At 38.4% G+C, this 18,571-nt stretch overlaps 3 protein-coding genes across 7 annotated transcripts in view; 1 reads left to right on the forward strand and 2 right to left on the reverse strand.

Moving 5' to 3' along the window:
• The window catches only part of LOC125462176 (RNA exonuclease 5-like), a 54,858-nt gene extending 42,060 nt beyond the window's left edge, over positions 1-12,798 (reverse strand). Inside the window, exons 1-2 of the mRNA XM_048551833.2 lie at positions 12,660-12,798; positions 12,448-12,552 (exon numbers count right to left, since the gene is read on the reverse strand). The gene's annotated coding sequence lies outside the window, so the exon portion shown is untranslated. The remainder of the gene's footprint in view (positions 1-12,447; positions 12,553-12,659) is intronic.
• eri2 (ERI1 exoribonuclease family member 2) lies at positions 57-15,310 on the forward strand. Its single transcript, XM_048551838.2, has 9 exons — positions 57-199; positions 2,390-2,454; positions 3,159-3,242; positions 4,806-4,933; positions 5,780-5,936; positions 6,324-6,424; positions 9,211-9,292; positions 12,419-12,507; positions 12,683-15,310. Exons 1-9 carry the CDS (start codon positions 177-179, stop codon positions 14,057-14,059), a joined length of 2,106 nt encoding a protein of 701 aa, XP_048407795.1. The 5' UTR covers positions 57-176; the 3' UTR covers positions 14,060-15,310.
• A 2,492-nt stretch (positions 15,311-17,802) lies between these two features.
• Positions 17,803-18,571, reverse strand: part of LOC125462178 (acyl-coenzyme A synthetase ACSM3, mitochondrial-like) — a 45,381-nt gene continuing 44,612 nt past the window's right edge. For 4 of the 5 annotated variants that reach the window (XM_059654101.1, XM_059654100.1, XM_059654099.1 and 1 more), the window contains one exon: positions 17,803-18,058. In XM_059654101.1, the coding sequence (XP_059510084.1) occupies positions 17,972-18,058 (87 nt within the window). In that variant the 3' untranslated portion in view covers positions 17,803-17,971. The remainder of the gene's footprint in view (positions 18,059-18,571) is intronic. The other variant, XM_059654103.1, reaches the window with a different exon arrangement.

Below are 18,571 nucleotides of genomic sequence, written 5' to 3' on the forward strand. Positions count from 1 at the left end.
GCCTTGATCGCATCGATGTCGCGCGCTGGTTGTGACGACATCGTAGTGGCGGCAAATTTGAATACAACGTTCCAGCTGCTGTTTAACGAGTAGTTTGTAGCTATTAGTTTTAGTGCTTCAACAATAAATTCCTAGCCTTTGTAGCTAATTTTTATTACCACGGTGTTCACTGGATAATGACAACGAAGTTACTTGCTAAGTAGGTATTAAAACAAAGCAACATGGGAAAATGTAAGAGGATGTCAGACATTCATGTTTCTCTTTGGTTAAAACTGAACATTGTAAATGAAAGGAGGGAGGAAGAACAGCCGTAAGATCTGTGACAGGTTCTAGGATACAAGAGATTCAGTGACAGTAGGGTTCCAGGTGCCAAACGGTGTAGTATTAGGGTTTGTAAAGTAACCAAGTGATTTATATCTAAAGGTCAGAGTGATGGATAGCAGTTGTTTACATCAAAGCAAAGAAGAGAAATGAACAAACGAGTGAAACCAGAAGCAGCAAAGAGAAGTCACATGTAATAAGTGTAGTAGAGATTATAGTTTGAAGTAATGAACTCTGTTGTGAGGCCAAAGGGCTGGAAAGTGCCCAACGGAAGGATGAAATTCTGCTTCTGAAAGCTGCTGCAGACCAAGGGGAGAAGGGCCAGTGTGGGAATAATGTGGGAGCTGTGGTTAAATCAATAGGAGACCACAATCTGAGATTAAGGGCTTGTGGACTGATCAGGAGGTTCTCCTTAAAGCTGTCAGTCTCCCCATTACAAAACAAATTACTTCGTGAGAAGTTCACTAAACTGAGAAGAGTTCAAGTAGATTGCAGTTTCACGATGGAGGAGTGTTTCTTGTTTGGGGAGGAGTCACAAAAACAGTTATCCCACTCTATATGTGAAGGAAAAGGGTATTTGTTCGAGGTGTTTTAGAGGGAATGCTCTTTATAATACTGAAAGGGAAGGGTAAGATTTTAGTTACTGCATCGTGCAAGAAATGGTGGCACATCATCTATCAAATATGGGGGCTGGTGGGATGGGACGTCATTGTTCTGTGAAGAAATGAGGGAGGGGAAAGGGAGGGTTAAATTGGTATCTGCACTTCACTTATAAAGTTTCTGTAACAGCAGCATGTATTTTGAATGTGTCTTTGACACAGTAAAGTATCCCACAAGACTTTGGTGTGATTTCAAAAATGTTTAGTTTTTAAAAGAAGTTTAGCCCAAAGTTGATTAATTCTTCTTTTTGTTCATCCCAAATGTAAACACTGCTAACAAGACTGGCATTCATTGCCCATCCCTAATTTTCTTTTGGAAGTGGTGGTCAGCTGCCGCCTTAAGCTGTTGCAGCCTGTGGAATGTAAATTCTGGAGAGTTCCAACAACAGTGGAGGATGTTTTTCCAGGTCAGAATGATATGGGACAAAAAAAAAGTTGCTGGAAAAGCTCAGCAGGTCTGGCAGCATTTGTGAAGGAGAAAACAGAGTTAACGTTTCAGGTCCAGTGACCCTTCCTCAAAACTGGGACTTGAAGGGCAAATTGCAGATGATTATTCTCATGCATCTGCTGCCTTAGTTCATCTATGTAGCAGAAATAGTTGGTTTCAAGGAGCATTGGTGAGTCAGTGCAATTTGGATTTTGTGACTCCTTATTGCAGATGTTTATTAGGATATTCAAATACATGCAAGGATAGTTGAACAAAGATGTTGCACAATTCTTGCATATTATGAAGAAAAAACATTTGCTGACAGTTCTCACCTTTTGTTTGCTGTTTTACTTTGAATGAGGTGAACTTGGGCAGTAATTGTGATGTGATCAGGATTCCTACTCTTGATTAATTTCTTATGATAGTAACATTTGTTAGATGAGGGCTGACAGTTTATTTTTTTTTACATTTTATTCTTTGTAAATGTGTTTGGTCAGTAGTGTAGAATTTGATGGTTATTGCTTCCTTAACTGCCAGGAATCCTACATAGGTTTTAGTCTCCAGTGTTAATAAATTCCATGTTAGCCCAAGATACCCAGTTTTCTTTGTGGGAAGAGTTTATTGACTCACTGAGAGTTAAAATCCTCATCACACAACCCGAGTTATGTAGCTATCCTTTATTTATACGTGCTCAAAAACAATTGACACCCACCACTTGTTTCTCTCAATTTTAGGGGTATGATATTAGCAAACCTTAACAATTGGATTGAGACATTTATTGTTTGATATGTCCACAGCTGGTAAAGATTAGTTTATTTTGTTTTACTTTAAATGGAATTGCAGTGTACAGTTTTAAAATGGACACGTGGTTTAACAAATTCAGCTTTAAGTTTATTGGGATTGCTGATTGAAGTTAACCAGCATTGTTAGTTTTTTTTAACTGAACTGGTTTGCTCATGTAATCTTTCCTGTATTTTTTCAGGCAACTTGGCATAATTAGAAAACACTCGTCACCATCTCCTGAGGTCAACAAAAAACCCAAATCCAGTAAGTGCCATGTGATATTTATTCTATACTTGGAGTCAATCTTTAGCTGAAGTTAGGTTACTGGGCAGAGAAGATTTGGAAGTGCAGATGTAATTCACTTGCCAATTTAAAGTTATACACTTTCTACTTGACTTTTATATTTCCATTTATAAGTTCCTATCTCCATACTTACAATAGAAAGTTCAGATTCAAACTTAAACTCTCCTAATTGTACCTGCTTGTAATGGTGATGCTTCATCTCCACTGACAGGTGTTAGTATGGTGTGACAAGTTTACATGTGCACTTCCAAATGGGATTGTGGTGTGAGAATCTACATGGAACAAATTTATCCTTGTTTTTTTTTTAACTTTTTTAAATGCAAGAATTTGGTTTACATTTTAGAGGCAGAACAAATCTTGAAAATAATTGTATCAATAGAGAGCCTTTTCCAATGGTTTTTAAGACTAATTTACCAGTTTTACAAACCTGGAAATAGAGATTTACATAAATTGTTCATGTACTGGAAAGTTTCTTCAATTATCGTCTGATTTTTATTTTAGAGTGTTTTTTATAATTGCTTTGTCCCTAAGGTATCTGAGCAAATTAACTATCTGGACAGAGTGGGATAAATACCATTCCACCTTAGGACCTAAACATCAAAACTATGCAGCAGACCCCAGTTCTCTGTGAAAACTAATCTAAGTTAACTCTTTGTACTTTGCAGATCAGTTTTTTTCATATTTAATTATCATTGATTTTGAATCGACTTGCTGGAAAGATGGGAGGCCTCGTTACAGTCCAGAAATAAGTGAGTATAAATGTCTACATCAGTTTGCCATCACTTTATCATGTATATTGAAGGAGCTTCTTTTGTGTTGTAACTTCTGTGTGATTTGTTACATTTCTCAAAGGAGAAAGATGCAACCTTTAAGCAGGGTAAGAGATTTGAGAAGTTTTATGATTTGGTAAAGGGCAGGTGAGTGATATGCTCTCCTTGTTGATTTTTGTGCTTTTCCACTTCTGGCCTCTTGCTTGTCCATGATTTTAATCTCCATGCTTATCCATTTCCATGCTTTCAACTATGTAGGCCCTAAACTCTGTAATCCCTTCTCTAAAATGCTCCAGTTCTTGGCCTCGCTCTCTGCCCTTTATGTTGGTCCTTGACTAAGCTTTTAATGATCTGTTCTGATACCACCACCTATGGCTTGCTGTCATCAAATTTTGATTGATAATGCTCCTTGTGAATAGCTTAAGGATACTTTTCTACTTTAGAAAAATTATGTAAGATTATAATATCCAAATTGGATCAAACATACTTAAAATTATGGAAGGAAACTTGTGGATGAGACTGTACAAGGCATGATTAGTAAGTTTGTGGATGACACTGAAGTAGGTCGTGGGTGGTGAGGAAGGTTATCAGAAAGAGCAGCAGGATCTTGATCAGCTGGGGAAGTTGGCTGAGAAATGGCAAATGGAGTTTAATATAGATAAGTGTGAGATGTGCATTTTGGAACATCAAATCCAGGTTGGAGTTTCATGATGAATGATAGGGCCTTAAGGAGTGTAGCGGAACAGAGGGACCTTAGAGTTCAGGTGCATGGTTCTCTGAAAGTGAAGCCACGGGTGAACAGAGCAGTGGAGAAGGCTTTTGGCACACTGGCCTTGATCAGTCAGGTTAATGAGTACAGAAGTTGGGAAGTTATGATGCAATTTCACAGGACATTGAGGCTGCAGTTGGAGTATTCTATTCAGTTTTAGTCACCTTGCTTTAGGAAGAATGTTATTTAAACTGGAAAGAGTGCAGAAGAAATTTACAAGAATGTTGCCAGGACTGAAGGGACTGAGTTCCAGGGAGAGCTTGGATAAGCTGGGACTCTTTTTCTTTAGACATAGGAGACTGAAGGAGGATCTGAGAGAAGTGTATAAGATCGTGAGAGGCAGGGATAAGGTGAATGCACTCAGTCTTTTTCCCAGGGTTGGGGAATCGAGGACTAGGGGGCATCAGTTTTAAGGTAAGAAGGGAAAGAATACATGGGAGCCTGAGAGGTAACTTTTTTCACACAGAGGGTTGTACACATATGGAATGAGCTGTCAGTGGAAGTGGTTGAAGTGGGTACGTTAACAAAGTTTAAAAGGCATTTGGACAATTACATGGATAGAAAAGGTTTAGAACGATATGGGCCAAGTGCATGGAAATGGGCTTAGTTTGGACGGACATTTTGATTGTCATGGACCAGTTTGGGCCAATAGGCCTGTGTCCGTGTTGTTGGACTCTAGGGACTCCATGAAACGTTTGCTGTAAAATATTTCCTGGGTTGGGTGCTATGTTACTGATTTTTGAAGTGTTTTTCTTTATTTTTCTATAATCTAGTTGAATTTCCAGCAGTGCTACTCAATACTTCCAATGGAGAGATTGAGGTTGAATTTCACACTTATGTTCAGCCTCAGGAACATCCACTCCTGTCTGGGTTCTGCATGGAACTTACTGGCATTAAGCAGGTATTTATTACAATATGGGTCTAAAGTATCTAAGGAAGCGATGCCTTTTTTGTTGAAATGTTGCAGAACATACTAGGGCAAATGTAACCTTATTCTACTTTTAGTAAGTTGCTGCATTGTGGTATAGAAGACCTTCGTTGAAAAAGAGAGATGTACTGTTGAATTTTTTTTTGTTTTATATTCATCGGGACAGGATCGTAAGAATATCAAATCTCAAAAGAACTAACTCTGAACAGAACTTAGAAGTGTTTTTAACTTTGAGGTTGGTATTCTTGTGATTCTGTCCTGATGAGTGTAAGAAAAAAAGCTTCACAAGCAAGTCTCCTTGTTCCTCTCAGCAAGACATTTTTTAAAATTGCGGGTCCCCCAGTAAAACTCACCTCTTTTGAAGCAGGGTTCATAAACCTTTGTGGTCCAGCCAGCACAAAGCTGAGTTAGAAAAATGTTTCCTGTTATCTTTTATTAAAATTTTAGAATTTGTTTCACTGGTTCACCATTTCTATGTACCGAGTTGATTCAGAAACTACATCATTGATTGATGAGCAAGGATCAGTCATTGAATTTTGTTAAGTAAGGGTATAGAGGAATATAACGTTAAGTTGGGTAAAGGCAGTTGAAGTACAGATCATAGTGGCAGAACTGGCTTGAGGGCTGAATGGGGCACCTGGACTGCCAGAAGCCAACATGTCTTCAAATTCCATATTAATAAATGAGGAATCTTCAATATTTTTGCAATATACTAAGATCCTGATATTTCTGTTTGGTGTACAGTTGTAGAATTTTGCATGTGTGATTATTGAAAACTTTGGAAACGAGTGTGTTCACTGTTATCTTTAACGTTTCCAGTGGCAAGTCGAAGCTGGAGTTCCTCTTGCAATATGCTTGTCGCAGTTTTCCCGCTGGATTCAGAAGCTTCAGCAAGACAAGAGCATTGTTTTCATTAATGATGTGTCTCAGCTGTGTGGCCTTGAGTCAAGACCTTGTGCTTTTGTAACGTGGTCAGGTATGGTCGCAGTGGTAATCAATGTACGCTGTTTATTTTATTTAAGCATTGAAGATCTATACTAGAACTATACACAACAATTTATAAAAGCCAAAAATATTTTGATTATTATTTATTCTGTTTGAAAAGCAATTACACCTCTCCTCCAATGATTTTATTTTGTATGCACAGTAGTCAACATATGTGCTCAATTTTAAAAAGTAGATATCATATCAAATCAAAAAATTTCTCATTGCATGTAACCTTTACATTGAAACTATTTCTGTCGTATTTTAACTTGTGACCTTTAGATTTCCACCTTTGGAACTTATGTATGAGTTCCACTGTGTGGGTATGAATCAGAATTTTACATGCTATATTTAACCACATTCCTTTTGATTTATATAGACTGGGATCTGGGAGTGTGTTTGCACTATGAATGTAAAAGGAAAGATATCAGAAAACCAACTGTTCTCAACAGCTGGATTGATCTTCGAGGAACCTACAAGGTATGCACATGGGTTGGAAATGGTCTCGCCCGATATCTTTGTGAACTAAATGAAAACCAAAAGAACTGCAGCTGCTGTAAAACAGTTCTTAGGAAAGATCAGCGGATCTGAAATGTTGACTCTGATTTTCTGTTCACAGATGCTTCCAGACCTGCTGAGCTTTAGCAGCAACTTCTGTTTTTGTCTTTGCGTACTTGGCTTCAGTTACATTATCCCCTTTTTTACTGTTAATTTTTAGCTTTGCGAATAAAAGTATATGTACTAACTAGAATAACTGTGTTTAAGGAAGGAAAAATATCAACAGATACTAAAATCATCAAGAGGGCGTAATTTAGTTGAACGATTAGTGAATTGAATCACATAAAACTGTGAAGGAAATTGATATAAAAATGTTAGTGGTGAAACAATTGGATAGTTATTAAAGGGACACAAGACCATGCATATACATTGCTGTAAAAGTCTCAAGAGGCCCACCAGCACCCAAATTGAGAAAGAAGAAGAAAAATAGAGGAGGCGTGGTGGAAAGCAAATTAATGTCCTTGATCTGAAGTAAAGCAGAGCCCACTAGAATAACACAGCAATATGGAGAAGGCAAAGAAAATAGGCAAATGCCACTGCCTTGTACCATATCAAAAGTTGGGAAAATAAATGGTTTCCACCCTAACACACCTTAGTTTTCCATTTGCCCTACTCTACAACACAAACAACTAAAACTCTGGAAATATCTGGATTCTGAGGCTCTTTGATGCAACATTCCGACCAACATAAAGTTAAAACACAGACCCTGATAGCGAGTTTTGAGAAGATTTGTAGCTCAGGTTGAGGTTCTGGATGTGAGTTTGCTCACTGAGCTGGAAGGTTCATTTTCAGACGTTTTGTCACCATACTAGGTAACATCATCAGGGAGCCTCCAACGAAGCGCTGGTGTTATGCCCCGCTTTCTATTTATCTGGTTAGGTTTCCTTGGGTTGGTGATGTCATTTCCTGCGTTTGTGATGTCATTTCCTGTTCTTTTTCTCAGGGAATGGTAGATTGACTTAGAGCCAATGTGTTTGTTGATGGAGTTCCGGCTGGAATGCCATGCTTCTAGGAATTCTCGTGCGTGTCTCTGTTTGGCTTGTCCTAGGATGGATGTGTTGTCCCAATCAAAGTGGTGTCCTTCCTCATCTGTACGTAAGGATACGAGTGATAGTGGGTCATGTCGTTTTGTGGCTAGTTGATGTTCGTGTATCCTGGTGGCTAGCTTTCTGCCAGTTTGTCCAATGTAATGTTTGTCACAGTTCTTGCAAGGTATTTTGTAGATGATGTTCGTTTTATTTGTTATCTGTATAGGGTCTTTTAAGTTCATTAGCTGCTGTTTTAGTGTGTTGGTTGGTTTGTGGGCTACCCTGATGCCAAGAGGTCCGAGTAGTCTGGCAGTCATTTTGGAAATGTCTTTGATGTAGGGGAGAGTGGTTATGGTTTCTGAGCCCGTTTTGTCTGTTTGTTTGGGTTTATTGCTGAGGAGTCGGTGGACTGTGTTCATAGGGTACCCATTCTTTTTGAATACGCTGTATAGGTGATTTTCCTCTGTGCTGCAGTGTGTGGTGGCTCGTTGGAATAATGTTCTAATGCAGCTTCGTTTGTGGGTGTTGGGATGGTTGCTCCTGTAGTTCAGTATTTGGTCCGTATGTGTTGTTTTCCTGTAGACGCTGGTTTGAAGTTCCCCTTTTGACAAACACTACATTGGACAAACTGGCAGAAAGCTAGCCACCAGGATACATTAACATCAACTAGCCACAAAACGACATGACCCACTATCACTCGTATCCTTACGTACAGATGAGGAAGGACACCACTTTGATTGGGACAACACATCCATCCTAGGACAAGCCAAACACAGACACGCACGAGAGTTCCTAGAAGCATGGCATTCCAACCGGAACTCCGTCAACAACCACATTGGCTCCAAATCAATCTACCGTCCCCTGAGAAAAAGAACAGGAAATGACATCACCAACGCAGGAAATGACATCACCAACCCAAGGAAACCTAACCAGATAAATAGAAAGCGGGGCATAACACCAGCGCTGCTTCGGAGGCTGACTGATGATGTTACCTAGTATGGTGACGAAACGTCTGGAAACGAACCTTCCAGCTCAGCGAGCAAACTCACATCCACAGACCCTGATATTTGTATGGAACTTTTAAGTAGCAGATAAAGATCAAGAGTTCAGTTGGTCATGGGGAATTGGTCCAAGTGGCACAGTCCGTAAGTTTCTTGGTCCTCTATTTGTGCTGTAAAAGTTCATTTTTCCCACGCTGTTGTCCAGATCTCTACACGTTCCCCCAATTCAGGCAACAATTCTTCTTTTGTAGCAATTGCTACATCTTAGATTAATGTTGATTCTTTATACTCGGGTGATAGATTACTGCTTAGTGGATGCTTACTGAACATTTAACCTGTATTCACAAAAATGACCCTGACCTTTTGTGACTCACTCCGCCTGCCTCTATTCCTGTCTGAAAATGACATTAAAAATTACATTGATCTGGAGTTAAACAAAACTGGACAAAATTGGCTTGCGTAAAATTAAAGTTTAAAACTCAGTCAAGTTGTCTGAATAAAACATTCAAGACTATGCAATAATGGAAGAGCATTTAGGTTAAATCCACAATTTTTTAAAAATGTTCCTGCTTAGCAAATTATGCAACTGAGTTGTTCCATGACCACTGGCTATAGCTTGGATTAACGTATTTAAATGTTTTTGTGATAAATGGTCTTAAATGACTTATTTGTGTGGCAGCTGTTCTATAACCGAAAGCCAAAAGGTCTGAATGGAGCTTTGCAGGATCTGGGCATCATGTTTTCAGGCCGTGAACATTCTGGTAAGTATTGTATACACACTGTTGTCTCAGTAGTTTGGATTTATAGAAATGGAAATGGTACAGGGGTAGGCCATTTAACACCTTGAGTCTGTTCCACTATTTAATTATATCATACTAATCCTTGTCTTAACTCTTAGTTTGATTATATAAACTGTGTGTTTTTCTAATGAACGTGTATTACTCTAAGTTTTGTAATCTTCAATTGTGTTCTAGCTTCATCTTTTTAAGGGAACACAGTTCCAGATGATTTCCACTGCCCTTTCATAAATTTCTAACAGGTATTAGTGAAGGAGGAGATCAAAGGTCAATCTTTCTTCAATTTAGATTTAGTTCCAAAGTGAAATATTACAAGTTTATAGTTCATCACCAACTCATTACCCCATTGTCATAAGTGATTCTTTTTACTCTGGAAAATATTTAAATAAATTATCTAATTGATAGCCCTTAAAGGGGTAAAGTTTCTCCGTGTGCTCAAATAATGGGTGCTCTTTACCCTTAATTTCTATAATTATCACCTTTTCTCACTTGTTTTCACTCTGTCTTTCTCTCTCCTACTCCTTTTTATTTTCCTCCCTTCATTCTTTCTCTTTCTTATCCTTTCTCTTATAAGAAATGGGAATAGGCGACCTCTGGAGTGAGCAAGACTTAGAACATACTGAATAAAAATAATTGTGTTTTCAGAGTTAAATGGTCACCCCGTATTGAAGACTATGCCTCCCCATTGGTGGTCAGCATCTTGTATGTTTCAATAAGATCAAATCTCATCTTTTCTTTTGTTCATTCATGGAATGAGGGCATTGCTGAGAGCAGCATTTATTGCCCATCCCTAATTGCCCAGAGGGCAGTTCAGAGTCACCCACATTGCTGTGGGTCTGGAGTCACGTAGGCTTGACTAGGTAAGGATGGCAGTTCCCTTCCCCAAAGGACATTAGTGAACCAGATGGGATTTTCCAACAATCAGCAATGGGTTCATGTTCATCATTAGATTCTTAATTCCAAATATTTTATTGAATTCACATTCCACCATCTGTGTGGTGGGATTCAAACCAGGTCCCCAGAATGTTGTCTAGACTGGAACATGGTAGATGGTAAATATTTGCTAAGAGGAACAAAATATTTCTTAAATGATGAGAAATTGGCAAGTGTTGATGTCCAAAGGAACCTGCGTTGATCCTCCTTGTATGTTATTGAAAGCCAACCTGCAGCTGCAACAAGTAAGTTAGGCAATTTGCCTTCCTAATCACAAAAGGATTTATGTAGAGGAGTGAAGATGTTCTGCTTCAATTGTACAGAAATTTAGTTAGACTGCACCTGGATTGTTGGGCACAGTTTTGGTCCCCTAGACTTAGGAGGGATATATTTGCCGTAAAGGGAAAGGTTTACCAGACTAATCCTTGAGGTGGTGAGACTGTCCTATGAAGAGAGGTTACGGAGACTGGGTCTGCATACTTTACCTTCTAGAAGAATACATGGTGATCCTGTTGAAGCTTATAAAAACGTAATGAGATGGACAGGTTGAATGCAGAAAGAATTTGGCCTTGCTGAGGGGACACAGCCTCAGAATAAGGGGTAAGCCATCTAGAACTGAGATGTGGAATATCTTCACTCAAAGGATTTTGAATCTTTGAGATTCTATATTCTGGAGGGTTGTGGAAGCTCAGTGATTGTGTTCAAGGCAAATATTGATTTCTCGATACTAATGTTATCCAAGGAGATGGGGATAGCATGGAGAAATTGACATTTATTGAAAATGATCTGCCATGTTCTACAATGGCTGAGCAGGCTTAATGGTTTACTCCTGTTTCTATAATCATCCTGTGAACCATCAAAAGAATCTTTGTATTTTATTAGCAGAAATGGCTAGCACGAGGGGTCATAGTTTTAAGCTGGTTGGTGGAAAGTATCGAGGGGATGTCAGAGGCAGGCTCTTTACGCAGAGAGTTGTGAGAGCATGGAATGCGTTGCCAGCAGCAGTTGTGGAAGCAAGGTCATTGGGGTCATTTAAGAGACTGCTGGACATGTATATGGTCACAGAAATTTGAGGGTGCATACATGAGGATCAATGGTCGGCACAACATTGTGGGCTGAAGGGCCTGTTCTGTGCTGTACTGTTCTATGTTCTATGTTCTATGTTCTAAGTATATCTTTCATTGGGTACAGAGACCAAAGCAACATATGCTACTCCAAAACATAGTCTCATTATAGCCTGTCTAATTGCTGAAAATGTCCTTATTCTTATACTCCAAACCCCTTGCAATAAATGCTAATGTATCCTTTGCCTTCCTAATGGCTTATTGTATCTGTGCTAATTTTCTTGTTTCACATGTAAGAATGGCTTTTTGAGCACCAGTACGTGATGGTTTTGCAGTACTTAAAAACTACTTAGCACTTTAAAATAAAAATATTTTCTGTTCTTCCTATCAAAGTGAATAACTTTGCATTTCTCCAACAATGTATGCCCTCTGCCACCTTTTTAATCACTGTGAGCCTTTGCTGACTTTATGTCCTTCTCACAATTTATTTTGCCATCCAACTTTATATCATGAACCACCTTGGATATGTTGTGATCATTGATGTCATGGATTTAGCTTGTAAAAAGCTGAGGCCCTAGCACTGATTACTGTGACATCCCATTAGTAACTGCCTGCTTATCTGTAAATGACTTTTTTTATTCCTACTTTATGCTCTTTAACCATTATAACCCGGCTAACACGTTAGTCTCAACCCAATGTGCTCAAAATATTTTAATTGCATCTTCCATTTCATCAGTCAATTAAATCAAGCAACTTGTGGTCCTTTTAAAGCACTTAGTCTAAACATTTTTTTTGAGTGAGTCAGCAATTGACTCATATCAATAAAGCTTTCCCAAGTAAATGAAAATCATTTCTTTCTTAAAATACTGTAGAATGTCCTTGAGAATGCAAGATTTATTCTCATATAATGAAGGCACCTTTCAAAATTCGCAATGGGCAAAAGGATGATGTAGAAAGTGACAAATTTAGATGAAAAGTTGTCTAAACTGTAGTAATCAGCAAGCAAGTCTTACTCAAAATGTGTGTGTGAACGCAGAATGTAATGTTTGTTATTCACACTACTCTGGCTTTTCACTCATCATGTTCAAATCAGGCCTGGACGATGCCCGCAACACTGCTCACCTTGCCTGGCAGATGATATGTGATGGCTGTACCATGAAAATCACCAAGTCGTTAGATCGGGTGAGTGGCCATTTGTGAGCTTTCAGACCTTCATCCCTTTTGGACCTGTTAAATATAAGATAAATATGTGACATTTATGAGTTAGGTCACTCAAGTAATTTTGATACCTGGTGCTTTAAATGTTCAGGATCAAACAATCTTGAAGTGATTACCATAATTGTGGCATTTTCATTAGGTTGCACCCATGAGGAATCCTATTGTAAGACAACCAACGACAAACTCTCTTGAAGATTCCAAAATCACCCATGCAAGTCCGAAAGCTATAGGCAATGGCAGCGCAACTTGTTCAATTTCTGACAATGTTTCTGACCTAGGGAGGGCTGAAAATAGACATACAAGGACAAACTGTGAACATAATAACATAGTGAAGCAGACGCAACCAGCTTTGACTTCATGTACCAAATCTGCCAGCCATCTTACGAAGAATATAGATTCCAGAAATTGCAATGATGTCAGTATCCACCGCAAGAATTTAATATCTCCCAGGACTCTAATCAATGGACTTTCTGCTCCCACCAATCTGTGTAAAGCACAGAAACCTGGACTACATTTGATCAATAATATTAAAAGTCAGATCACAGTGGGGAATGTAGAAACTAAACCCAGCGATAGTCCAAATAACCTGTTGCTTGTGTCAACTACTATTGAGTCTGTTACAAGTTTTTCTGACCTGGATGATAGCTTGTTAGAGTCTGACGTTCTTTGGGAAAATTCGGAAGAGGTTGCTGTACTACCTTTGTCAGGTAATGAGCATCCCCTAGATTATGAGGAACAAGAGCAAAACTGTAAAGAATCAAGTTTGCTTGAAGAGGAGATCACAGACTGCCCAATTCCTGGAGCGCCACTAAAGAATAGAAAGAATGACAAATTGACTGGTCGATCAGAAGCTAGGAAGAAACAGAAAGTCATATATAGGAGCCCTCAAACAATCATCTATGATGTTGCTGAAGTAATGAAGCAAACTGAGGGTCAGTCCATCTTCAAAGTACCTGGCATGAAGGATTCCAAAGTTTGGTCCAATTCTTTCAGAAAAAGCACTGAATCTACATATTCTGTTCAGTCCCCTAAATCAAATAATTCTTTATGCATTGGCGTTAAAAGAAAGGATACGCATTCAAGTCCTTTCAAACATCATGCTTCTAAAAGACAATCATTTATTGTATATACAGACAAAGACTTGTCATCTAATGGCTCTCTGCCTTCCATTACTAAGCCAGTTTCTAAAGTTATTCCTCCAACAACCCATTCCCACAAGGTACTTCAAAAAATGAATAGTGACAAGATCACTCCTCCGCTATGTGGCTGTGGTCGGAGAACTAAGAGGCTTACTGTATCTAAAGTGGGACCAAATCAAGGGAAAGCCTTCTATTCTTGCACAGTCAGGAAAAGGAATGTAGAAAATAGTAAGGGATGTGGGTACTTCAAGTGGGAGTGGGTATTGAAGAAGGAGAAAAGCTCATCAGCCTCATCTATTAACACTTGTGGTACAGTTTCATCTGGAGCCTCTCCTTCTTCTCAACGCAAACATCTAGGCCTCCGATTTTCCTTCTGAAACTCTCAATATCATTGTCGTGTCTAGAGTGTTTTATAGTTTCCATGATTTATAATGTACCGATTATCAGTATGGCCTATTGGAATGTTGAAGTCGTATGGTAACTGGTGTAATTGGGTTTCTGAATGCACTCAACTAAAATATCTTGTTTTTCTTCCCTGAGTACTTGCATCAAATGCAAATAACTTTAACTTACCAGACTGAAGCTTGTGTAAACCTTTCTTGTGTGTGTGTTCTGGAAGTGTCCATTGGTAATATCTATGTACATCTACTGGCCTAAAGTGTGAGGGGCCAACTAACTGAAGGATTGTGGGGGAGATATCACAGTTAGATCCAACATTGTCCTGCTTAATATATCCATCATGCTTTGCTGCTTTTATGCTTCACTCATAGATTATTTTCTCTCTCTTTTCCTTCCATTCACTCCAGTAGCATTCCAATACCTTGGCTAATTATAGTCTTGTAACTTCAAAGTTTAATAGTTGAGTACCATGTGTGCTGCATTTATTTTAAATCAAATAATGACAAACATTTCAAATTGTTATGATTGTGAAATGGATATTATAACAGGGAACTGACTTTTGCTAGTAATGTACAAATCCAATTCTGAGAGATTAAAGGGTGAGATTTTGATACACCAAAACCTATTCATAGTCAAGTACATTATTAATATTAGGGCTGAAATTTGCAGAAAGTGTGGCATCAGTTGGATTTTTCAACACCTTCATCTCTGGCTAAGTAATTCTGACCTAGAAACCGAATCATCTTTAATGTTTTAAAGAGAATGCCATATTCTCTTTACTCCTTTCCCAAAAAAAGTATTGTTCCAGAGAATACCACTTCATTCTTGTCCCACACTCCATCAGTAATTTTAGATGTTCTAATTTAGTTTTATTTTTATACTGTTTTTTAATATTCTTTTAAAGGGTAACAAATCTACAAAATTAATTATGTTGATATGCTTTCAGATGCTCAGGGGTGTATGATGCTATAAGTGTCAGATTTTCTTAATATTAAAAAACTGTTCCGTTTAGTATGAGTACCTTTTTGGTGTAAATGACTACAGATCAGATGTGGAGATGCCGGTGTTGGACTGGGGTGGACAAGGGCAAAATAACACGGCAAAAGGCTATATTCCAACAGGTTTATTTGAAAACACAAACTTTCATAGTTCAACTCCTTCGTCAGACATAGTGTAAGAGAGAGGATATGAGACATAGAATTGAGAAGCAGAAAGGTAACAATTCTAAAATGGGGCGCCTCTTGTTGAATCTTTAATCAGTTACAAAGGAGACTAATGATTAAAATGCAAAATCCTGATTCCTCTCAAGTCATCGTCCTGAGATAAAGGTTTTATCAATATGTACAAGAGTTGAGACAGTGCATTTTAGGCATGATGTCTTGCTTAGACTCTGTCTATGTTTTAAATAGGGGCCAGGGTTTTCTTGAGCAAGACAGAATGTATCTCCAAATATATAAAAATCTTGGATGAAAGAGGGGTGTGTGTGTGTGTGTGTGTGTGTGTGTGTGAGAGAGAATAATGTGGTGGGGTCAGCTGTAGTGCGACATGAACCCAAGGTCATGACTGAGGCCATCCTCATGGGTATGGAAATTGGCTGAGCAGAGGCTGATGGGAATGGCCTCAGTCGTGATCTTGTGTTCATGTCGCACTACAGGTGACCTCACCATGCTATACGCACATGCACACACACTCAGACCCTCTCTCTTTCTCTTTCTTTGTCTCTCTCTCTCTGCCTTTGTCCCTCCTCCCCTCTTGCAAACACATAAATATATACAAAAGCAGACACAGACACACACGTGAATTATTTCATCCAAGATGTTTGTGTAGTTGGAGACATATTCTGTTTTGCTCAAAAAGAAAACCTGATGCCAGTTTAAAACACAGATTCTAAGCAAGACCTCACACCTAAAATGCATTGTCTGACCAGAGGTGTCATCTCTTGTATACATTGGTAAAAACCTTTAATTATCTTGGGCCAATGACTTAAGAGGAATCAGTAGTCTCCTTCATAACTGATTAAAGATTCACAAGAGGTGGCCAGTTTTAGGCTTGTTACCTTTCTGCTTATATGCTCTGTCTGTCTCTTTCTGAGTCACACTAGCCCGAGGAAGGAGCTCAAGTCCGAAATCTTGCATTTTCAAATAAACCCCTTGGAATATAACCTGGTGTTGTGTGATTTTTGACCTTGCCTACAGATCGGCTCTGAAACTGGAACAGCGTTGGGATTCTCATCATCTGTGGAAACACCAGCCTCGAAGTCTAGCAAGTCCAGTTCTCCCTGTAATTTTATTTTAAAATATTTCCAAACCATGGAAAAGTTATTTTGGAAGTCAGGCCAGCAGCAATCAAGCCAGGAAGTGGTTCTTACAAGAACAGTTTTAATTCCTTTAAAAAGGAGACCATTTTCTTTCATGTAGACAAAAATAATGTCTTCGTGGTTAAGGCCAAATGCAGAAATAGAGACTGAAGTTGTCCATCATTAAAATCTTTAAGAATCGGTGATGCAGTGAATGAGCAAGCTGTTTTGTGGAACTGATGCTGTAATGTTAAATTCTGATAATTGTATTACGATTGAAAATCCACTAAAGTCATTTTCTCCCCTAAGTGGTCTAGTTGAATGCTTCTATTTTTTAAAAAATTGACTTATTTGAGTTTATTTCCATTGCCATGTATCTGTCTGTAGGAAAGTGAGCCTTAGTAGAGTAATAATGAAATTATCTTCTAATTTAGTCACCTGCACTATGATTTCTCGTCATCTCTGCCATAGTCATAACAGAACAGCATGTTCAGGATAGCTGGTCATGGTCCGTAGGTCTTCAATGTTTGAACTAGGTTGTATCCAGGACACGTGGTCTAGTCCACTCGACTGCTCATCCTGTGAAGTAAACCAAATTGGCTGGACACTTCTGTCTTTGTTGGAAATCTGGAGACCGAGTGGTTTGCAGTTGTCAATCTCCTTCGATAGGGTGCCTGGTTCATCACTGTTTGTTTTCACTAATTGTTTGCTCTTTATCACCAAACATTGACATGGTGTAGCAAATTGCACGCAAAGGGTGATTAAGAATCAACACAGATAGTGGGCTTGACTGGGTAGATGTGATGGACTTCCTACACCGAGGCACATTAGAGAACCATTTGAGATTTTATGCTATCTAATATTAGCCCGCAATAATTACGAAACTTATTCAACTTTGGAACATGCTAGAGTGGAATTTGAGTTACTCGCCCAGTACCAGAAGAGCTATGCTCCCTTTCCTTTTCAAATATATTTTGTCGACTATATTCTGAAGACTAATTTCTGGTGTAAGATAAAATTGCATCATTTAGGTGCAATGCCTTTTTAAAATTGGAATTAAACTCTATTCCTTGGCCCTGGATCACATCAACGATAATTGATCATCATAATACTGTCTGTGACTTATGAATTTATAACGTATTCTGTTTTATTTCTCAGTTCAGACACCAATGTTGGGTCAAATTTCACTTGAAAACATGTGGTCATATTTTGGCCTTTATATTTGAATTTAACATGATTCTTCCCCAGTTAGTTACAATGTGAACAGTTTTGTATAAAATTCAGGCACTTGAAACATAGGCTATTATTCAATGTATGACATTTCTGGTTGTAATAATTATACACTTGCACCTGGGATAGAAAGATGTGTTGCTGTTTGACTTTTTTAAAATGACCAAGAGCAGATAAAAGGACATATATTGCAAGTTCACAATAAATTCCTCTTTTATTATTTTGAACAAAATCCATTTTATGTTATGCCTTATATCAATCAGTAATCATGTAACTCGCATTATTTTAAGATCATTAATCAAATTAAAATTGTTGCCTTTTTATCGATTCTATTCTATGACGTTGTACAAGAATGATTTAGGCCTTAGCTTTGTCCCCATTCTTTCTTTCGTAGCTCACTTCTTTTCACTTTCCCACTAATAGTCTTGGGCAGTTCCTTCACAAATTCAATCTGTGGAGAAAACAGAAGTAGTTCCTGTTACTGCATGTTCATTGCACTTCTATCTCCTTGCCAGAGTTTTAGTTCTTTAAGTTCTTGTCAAACATATAAAAGACTATTCTGAAAGTGAAATTTTAAATAAAGAAAGGTCCAGGGAATTTTTCTACACTGATGGATTTATGGCTATCTGCATGAAAAACCATGTGGTAGCTTATAGCTGCAGACAAATCCATGTTGGAATTAAATGTTCAAAGGGAGTCATGCAAACAGAACCATTTGGAAAATGAAGATGCATGCAAACAAGAAAAACAGCTAACACAGATCCTCAAAAGTGCTTGTAGTTTTACAAGTATCATGGCATGGATCACATTTGACAAAATCGTCTGTCTCTTGTTAGGAAACTGTGGCTTAAAAACTGATATCAAATAACATCTCAAAATGGTGACAAATATTTCTTAACTGATCTGTAATAAAAATACACAATACGTTGACATGCTCTTGTTCACCACCCAGTGAGGTGACTGA

Source organism: Stegostoma tigrinum, chromosome 23, assembly GCF_030684315.1.
Source record: "Stegostoma tigrinum isolate sSteTig4 chromosome 23, sSteTig4.hap1, whole genome shotgun sequence".
In the NCBI taxonomy this organism is placed as follows: Eukaryota; Metazoa; Chordata; class Chondrichthyes; order Orectolobiformes; family Stegostomatidae; genus Stegostoma; species Stegostoma tigrinum.

Excerpts from the sequence above, each read along its gene's own strand:
- eri2 (XM_048551838.2), top strand. The coding sequence starts at position 177 with ATGACAACGAAGTTACTTGCTAA. Across the intron at positions 3,243-4,805 it reads TCGTTACAGTCCAGAAATAA|TTGAATTTCCAGCAGTGCTA; the intron begins GTGAGTATAAAT and ends TCTATAATCTAG. Across the intron at positions 4,934-5,779 it reads AACTTACTGGCATTAAGCAG|TGGCAAGTCGAAGCTGGAGT; the intron begins GTATTTATTACA and ends TAACGTTTCCAG.